This window comes from Homarus americanus, unplaced genomic scaffold, assembly GCF_018991925.1.
Source record: "Homarus americanus isolate GMGI-L3 unplaced genomic scaffold, GMGI_Hamer_2.0 scaffold39155, whole genome shotgun sequence".
Classification (NCBI taxonomy): Eukaryota; Metazoa; Arthropoda; class Malacostraca; order Decapoda; family Nephropidae; genus Homarus; species Homarus americanus.
Window position 1 is genome coordinate 16,974,906 of NW_024737042.1, and position 8,527 is coordinate 16,983,432.

An 8,527-nucleotide genomic window follows, 5' to 3' on the forward strand; every position below is an offset into this window, starting at 1 on the left:
TAAATATTATTTGGGTATGTCACAAATTCGTCGCTAATCGTTCACCATTAAAGTATTAAAGAACACTTCATTGTTGATTTTAACGCAAATATGGGCTTAGCCTTATTTCAGTGTCAGTGGTCTAACTCACAGAAATTACATGATAAGGGATATAATAACCCAACAAATACATCTGAGTTTGTACGTACTTGCTCTTAATGATTTCCATCTGATCCGAGGGTCGAGATGCCTGTCCGAGTGTTTGTAATTATAGGAATGTGTTGTTTTTTTGCATATACTATACTGTACAATGCACACTATATTCTGTACTCTTGAAAATCTTATGAATATACGCATGTGCGATTCTGTGATTATTATTTTTTGCGTAATTACAGTAATTTTCAAGAGCATATTTGTGTGTGTGTGTGTGTGTGTAACTATATTATAGACGATGGCTTAAACTTGCGACATAATGCGTTTCTGCTTCTGTGTTTCAGCGTGTATGCAGAATGTGTCTTTCTTGGTGGGTGTATATGTGTTTCTATCTGGTTTTTCCGTCATCTGACAAGTATATACGAACGAGGGAAATGAGAGTGACAGAGAAATATGTAGCGGTGGTGGTAATGATATTTATAAGATCACAGCAAAATTCATCCACTGACCCAGGTGTATATCCAGCATACCATCTGTGGATGTAGGCCTTGAAGTGCAGTTTAAGATTATCTGGGATGTACCACCTGGGTTAAGTCAAGGAGGAAGGGGGGCAGCACTAAACCACCTCTGTGGAAACATGACCCCATCCTCACCAAAGAAGGAGAGAATGTAAAACAGCTTGCCAACACTTATAAGCAAAATAAAACTAGTGATAACCTCTTGGCATTCCTCAAAGCTAACAGAGAATTTCGTGAACTCAAAGGTCAGGTGAGAAACACCTATTGGGAACAATTCTTACAGGGGATTAATAGAACAACCACTCTAGCAGAAGTGTGGAACAAAATTAGAGCCATTACCAAGTCACCCACCCCAGTCCAGCTTCATCACAGCCCTGCAGAATATGCTGACATGCTATTAGACCAATGGTCTAGTGTGTCACACATCACTTCCCTGCCTCCTGACATACAACGATATCTTAACACCACACACATTAATAGGGGTTTCAATGTTGAAATAGCCTGTTCCTCACCAGACCTTACCGACCGGTTTCCTATAACGCACCACGAACTAACAACAGCACTAATGAAAGGTGAGTCATCCTCCCCTGGTGAGGATGGCATAACCTATAACACCCTGAGATTGTTGAATGAGATACCTAACCATCCACTGCTTGACCTGTATCAAATGAGCCTCACACAGGGTATTCTGCCTAAGACATGGACTCATGGAAACATAGTTCCAATCCCTAAAGCTAATTCTCCAAACTTCAGGCCAATTTCACTCACATCCTGTATGTGTAAAGTCCTTGAAAGAGTTGTTCTAAACCGTCTCATGTTTCAAGTCAAAGACAAACTCGCCCCTAATCTGTACGGGTTCATGCCCGGGCGTATTACACAGACATGCTTTGCAGAATATCTTGTTCACTCAAAAGATAAGACACAAACAGCCTTCACAGACCTTAAATCAGCCTTTGATGTAGCTAATAGAGACATTATACTTGAGCAACTAGCTAATTTTGGCATCCAAGGTAACCTCCTGACATGGATACAGGGTTATCTGTCCAACAGGTATGCCAGTGTTCTGTTTAGGGGAGTTAAAAGTACCAGAATGAGATCATTTGAGATTGGCACGCCTCAGGGAGGAGTGTTAAGTCCTATGCTCTTTAATATAATGATGCACAAGCTTATTGCTGACATTCCAGTTCAGCCAAACGAAGCCGTAATATGATATGCTGATGATATCTGCATTATGATACAAACCAAACTTAGGCTCCAAGCCTTGCTGGATGTATTTGCTCGGAGAACTGTTGAATGTGGTCTCATAATATCTGTTGACAAGACGAGGGTCCTCAATCCTCGTCCTGCTCACCCTCTGCCTCTTGACTATAACATTAACAGCATGCCCTTGGAACTATGTAGCTCCTATAAATATCTTGGAATTTTTGTGAATGATGCAAACTTTGTCAGCAACCTTCGTGACAAACTAATGCAGCGCATTAAACCCCTCAGAACCCTTGTTGGCAAGGTCTATGGAATTAACAGCACCTATCCTCGTACTTTCTATCTTCACTTCATTCGTTCTGTAGCTGACTATCATGCTCTCCATCTTGTGACTATTCTGCCTAAACAACTCAACAGCCTTGAGGTAGTGCAAAATGAAGCCATGCGCATCATCCTAGGTTACCCAAAATCAACCAGAATTGTAAACATGAGGAAAGAGCTCGGACTGCCCTCCCTATCTGAGAGGATAGCTCTACTTAATACCATGTTTTGTGTCAAAGTTTTGAAGAACAATGGTTCTCAAACTACATCTCAAACTGAGTTGATGTTCTATCTAAGTAATCCCGACCATCTCGCTAACCTTCCACAAAAGACTCTCTTTGGGGCGTGGCATCATAAAAGTGTTGCAGATCTCTTGAAACTGAATGTCCCAATCACCCCAGACGAACCTATTAATGCCATTCCTCCTTGGCTGGACATATCAGTTCCTATTAATTACACTCCTGTTGGTAGTAAGCAAATGTTAAACACCGATGTGGTGAGATGTGTCACACTAGAAACTATTAACAGACACATAGAGAGTATTAAATCAAATGAATGTTATGCTTTTCCTGTTGGTTCTGTGCAGACAAACATAGGTAGAACAGGCTGTGCAATTGTAATATATAAAGAAAAAGACATGATAGTGTCAAACAAACAAAGGCTGAACAGCTGGGCCAGCACAACACAAACTGAACTAACTGGAATCTACTTAGCCACAGACTACCTCAAAGAAAATGGAGGTGGGGTGATATTCTGTGACTCTCAAAGTGCTTTGAAATCAATGAACAGCCCGTCAGGCTCTATGTCTAAAGTTGTATGTGATATTAAAAGGAATGTGATAACTGCCAATGAGAACAACTTTCGTATCGAATTTGTGTGGATTCCGTCCCATGTTGGAATCAGGTATCATGACCGTGCTGATAGACTGGCCAATGAGGCATGTAAGAAAGAAAATGTTGACCGTGACCTTGGCCTGTCCAATGCTGTAATTAAAAACATTCAAGTCAGAATCATGAACTCTGATCTAGAAGAAGTGAGAAATGCAGAGAGACCTGACAGTTGTAGCATTAGTAAATATGACAAATTTTGTGACAAGAGGTACCGGTATGGCCAGCATAAGGACAGAACCAGACAATGTGATGTACTAGTGGCCAGAATTAGGCTAGGATACAGACACATCTGGCAAGTTAGTAACGCTGTATCCATACCGGAACACTCGGCATGTAAACTTTGTGATAAATCTTTAAAGCATACACTTGAACACTATATTATTGAATGTGACACTGTCAAAGACCTCAGGCCACCTGACTTATTGTATCTTGAACTATGTAATTACTTCATTGAATCAGGTGTGCTTGAGGACATTCTTGCTGTTTATCCCAAATTTGCTAGCCCACACTGATTAGTCTTCAATTAGAATATGACTCCAATGTATGTGATCCACTGACCTATATATACTGCTAATGACTATGATGTATTTCCTTCTTTGTGTACGAACCTCTGTCCTGCATGGCAGTGAACAGTGGCATTACCCACATGAATCTGACCTATATATAGTGTCAATGAATATGATGCATTCTTTGTGTACGAACCTCTGTGCTGTATGGCAGTGAAGAGTGACATTACCCACATGAATCTGACCGACGTATATGTATGTATGTATGTATGTGTGTGTGTGTGCATATGTGTATATATATGTACATGTATATGTGTATGTATATATGTATATGTATGTATATGTGTTTGTGTGTGTGTACATATATGTATATGTACTGTCAATGAATATGATGCATCTCTTCCTGTACGAACCTCTGTCCTGCATGGCAGTGAACAGTGACATTACGCATATGAATCTGACCTCTATACATTTCTAGCTGTTAATGAATATGATGTATTTCTTTGTGTATGAACCTCTGTCCTGCGTGGCAGTGAGAAGTGATACCACCCTCAGTGTCAAGACCTGACTGAATTACTCAGAATAGGCAAACTGTACTACAAGCTCTGCCAATAAATTTGTTAAACTAACTAAAGTAGCGGTGGTGGAAAGAGGGAGAGGATGGGACAGGGAGAAGACAGGAAGGAGGTAGGGAGGGAGAGAGAGAATAGAGGGAGGGGGGAAATGAAAGAGGGGGATATGGGTAAAGGAAGGGCAGGTGGGAGTGAGAGTACAGAGGGAGAATGGGAGGGATGAGGAGAGGAAGGGAAGGAGGAAGGGAGGGAGGAAATGGATGGAGTCAAGGCGGCATGAGGAGAAGAAAGGAGGTAGGGAGGGATAGGGGTGGGGTAGAAGATGGGTAGGTTGAGAGAACACGTCCCATGCCCCCTACCTCCACCCCCTCCCCACACACACACTGATCACGTGACTCGTCGAACAGACCATGGAGGCAAATCACTCGCTGTTCACGTGCTAACCCTCACCACACGCCCAAGCAGACAGACCTTCCCCAACTTTACGCACCTTCTCTTACCTTACTCACCTGTCTCTACCTTACTAACCTGTCTACCTTACTCACCTGTCTCTACCTTACTCACCTGTCTCTACCTTACTCACCTGTCTCTACCTTACTCACCTGTCTCTACCACTTCACTCCGTCTCTCACCCCACCACCCCCACCTTTACCACCCGTTCCCACCACTGTCTGTCTCTCTACCCACTCACCTGTCTCACCCCAACCCGTCTCACCCTACCACCCCACCACTCACCCCCACTCCACCACCTGTCTCGATCTTACTCACTGTCTCTATCTTACCACCTGTCTCACTCTTTATCACCTGTCTCTACTCACCACCTGTCTCTACATCACCTGTCTCTTCCTACCAACCTGGTTCCCCACCTTACTCCACCTGTCCACCATCCCACCCACTCCACCTGTCTCTCACCTTACTCACCCTCTGTCTTTCCCCACCACCGTCTCACCCCACCACCACCCACTCATCACCTGTCTCACTCAGCATTCACTAATTCTATTCATCACTGTCTCATAACTTACTCAATTAGTCTCTACCTGCACCACCATCTTCACCTACTAACCTGTTCCACTCTTACTCACCTTGTTCTGGCTCCATTCACTGTTCTCACCACCAACCTGTCTCTTTATCTACCACCTGTCTCTATCTTACTCACCTGTCTCTACCTTACTCACCTGTCTCTACCTTACTCACCTGTCTCTACCTTACTCACCTGTCTCTACCTTACTCACCTGTCTCTTCCTTACTAACCTGTCTCTTCCTTACTAACCTGTCTCTACCTTACTAACCTGTCTCTATCTTACTCACCTGTCTATCTTACTCACCTCTCTCTACATTACTCACCTGTCTCTATCTTACTCACCTGTCTCTATCTTACTCAACCTATCTCTACATTACTCACCTGTTTTTACCTTACTCACCTGTCTCTACCTTACTCACCTGTCCTTAACATAACTTAGTGACCTCTAGTATACTCAGATAACTTATAGCATATATATATAATTTCCAAGATAAATACTACTGCTTTATCCACTCGGCCGTCGGGATCTAACAAAAATATCTAAGTGCAGTAATAGTTACATATATGAACAGTTAAATAACGGTGTACTAGCATCAAGTGTAAGCCACTTTACAGTTTAGATTTGACCTGCATTGTAACAGGTTCAGGTTCATTCATGAGTCTATGCATACTCGGTTCTTACCAATAGTGTATCATATTTAAATGATAGACTACATGACAGACTTGTAAGCTGATAGGTACCGAACAGAGTAAGAGAAAGTAAAGAAAATGATCAACAGTGTGAGAAAATTACAGAAAGGTTAGTTTACCTTCTATCCCTTACGACTCTTTATTTTCTTTTCAAAGAAAACGTAAATTATATCAGGATAATATTCGCTATTACTGCAAACATGTTTGGGATATAAGTATGCTTTTATCTGATGTTTTCACTTGTGATTTGCTTTATAATAACCTTTAAACTTCATAGAAACTTATTGTTTTGTAAGAAATGATGAAAGTAAATAATGTTTTCTCGTCGAAATCGAGTAGGCAGTAGTACCGGATAATATTATATATATATATATATATATATATATATATATATATATATATATATATATATATATATATATATATATATATATATATATATATAGTATATATATATATATATATATATATATATATATATATATATATATATATATATATATATATATATATATATACACTTGGGTATATGAAGAGGTGATCTGATCTGCATCCTGCCCTTACTTCTGGATCAATCCGGAACAAGTTCTCAGAACAGAGTAAGAAAGTTGTGTAATGGAGACTGGAAACCTTTTACTTGCTCGCTCGGTCAACAGGTGATGACCTGACCACCGTAGGGTCAAGACCTATTTAGGCGCTGCTCCTGCTGAGCAGCTCTCACCCTTGGCCAATGTTCGGCCCATTCCCCAAGTCCCTCTCCCCGACCCATCCTCACCACTCGGGATATCAACATAATCAAAAGTGGCATTTCGTTTCGGAAAGAAGTGGAACCAGTGTTGAACAGTTAAGAACAGTGTTTAAGCCAGTGAATTCAGTACTAGACAGTACCAGTGAGAGCCGTGACCCGCCAGTGAGATAAGCACCGCTGGGAACTGACCGCCATCTCCTGACAAGGAGGTGCTAATCAGTCCACTCTGAGAACAACAGTGGGTCGGCTTCACACTTGACTTCGAAATAACACAACACCACCCAGTAGGGTGGGGATAGGTCAACAACTGCAAATATGTTGCCTGTATAACAAGTGAACTACCGTGTGTTGAGCACTGTGTCGTGTGTAGGTGTAGGTGCCCGCGAGGCAAGGCCTATACCCTTGTGGTCACGCTCGGCCATGTGGTGAGGGTTTGTTTACACAAACCCCCGTCCTCATAGTGTGCCAAGCTGGTTAGTTCTTTTGAAACTAAAATTGACTTTGATACTGTATCTAACCAGAAAAACAGACATGCTATTAAGAACAAGTGTAGTGTAATAAAAGTGTTTATAAACTGAGAAAACTCCTGTTACCTTAGTCCCCCCGACACCACACTCCCTCCGCGGGAGGCCCGCTCATGGCCTCCCCTCACACCGCTAATACGCGGTACAGTAGATGCCAATCTCCTTTGTCCTCTAAGAGGGTTACGCCTCCCAACCACCGCTGACTTCCTAGGAGTGCCAAGCAGTCCTCGGCCCTCTGACGTAGGCATATAAGTCGAGCCCTGTAACTCCACCATGTCTGAGTTGACTGGAGACCCAGCTGCTCGCTTTAACTCTCCTGATGCACTGAGTGAGCCAGGCGACTGTGGTGTTGACCTTGACACCAACGGAGAAGATGGCTTTCAACTAGTTCAGTCCAGGAACAAGCGGAAGGCCGAAAAGGCAGAAAGACTTAGAGACAATCAACTACAACCACAACCCCCCATGAGAGTAAGATTATACTTCCCTGAAGGTACATCACCTGAAGACAAGTATCTCTGGCTGAACGATGCGGAAGACAAATATCCTGAGGCTGAGTTTCAGTTCAGAGTCGGTACACAAGATCATGTTCTGATTAGAAACGACCCAGCAGTCATACAGGATCTCCTCACCAATAGCAGCAGCAGCAGCAGCAGCAGGTGATGGTGGTAGTGGACTGTGGGGAGTTGATCCTGTAGGTGTAATGGCGGCAGGTGGTGATGGTGGACTGTTGGGAGGTGATCCTGTAGGTGCAGAAGCAGCAGGTGGTGATGGTGAACTGTGGGAGTTGATCCTGTAGGTGCAGCAGCAGCAACAACAACAACATCATAGCAGCAGCAGCAGGTGGTGGTAGTAGACTGTGGGGAGTTGATCCTGTAGATGCAGCAGCAGCAGGTGATGGTAGTGGACTGTGGGAGTTGATCCTGTAGGTGCAGCCGCAGCAGCAGGTGGTGGTAGTGGACTTTGGGGAGTTGATCCTGTAGGTGCAGCAGCAGCAGCAACAGCAGCAGCAGCAGCAGCAGCAACAGCAACAGCAGCAGCAGCAGCAGCAGGTGGTGGTGGCGGCGGCCTGTGGGGAGTTGATCCTGTAGGTGCAGCAGCAGGTGGTGATGGTGGACTGTGGGGAGGGTAATCCTGAAGGTGCAGCAGCAGGGTGGTGGACTGTGGGGTAGTTGATCCTGTAGGTGCAGCTGCACAGTGGTGGTGGACTGTGGGAAAGTTGATGCCTTAGGTGCAGCAGTAACAGCAACAATAGCAGCAGCAGCAGGTGATGGTGGTAGTGGACTGTGGGGAGTTGATCCTGTGAGTGCAATGGCGGCAGGTGGTGATGGTGGACTGTTGGGAGGTGATCCTGTAGGTGCAGCAGCAGCAGGTGGTGATGGTGAACTGTGGGGGAGTTGATCCT

The 8,527-nt window shown here is 43.7% G+C and overlaps 1 protein-coding gene across 1 annotated transcript in view; it reads right to left on the minus strand.

Moving 5' to 3' along the window:
• Nucleotides 1-435: 435 nt before the first annotated feature.
• Nucleotides 436-8,527, minus strand: part of LOC121872531 (nucleolar protein 58-like) — a gene marked incomplete at its 5' end in the record, with an annotated part of 61,712 nt that continues 53,620 nt past the window's right edge. Inside the window, one exon of the mRNA XM_042375316.1 lies at nt 436-540. Within this exon, the coding sequence (XP_042231250.1) occupies nt 436-540 (105 nt within the window). The remainder of the gene's footprint in view (nt 541-8,527) is intronic.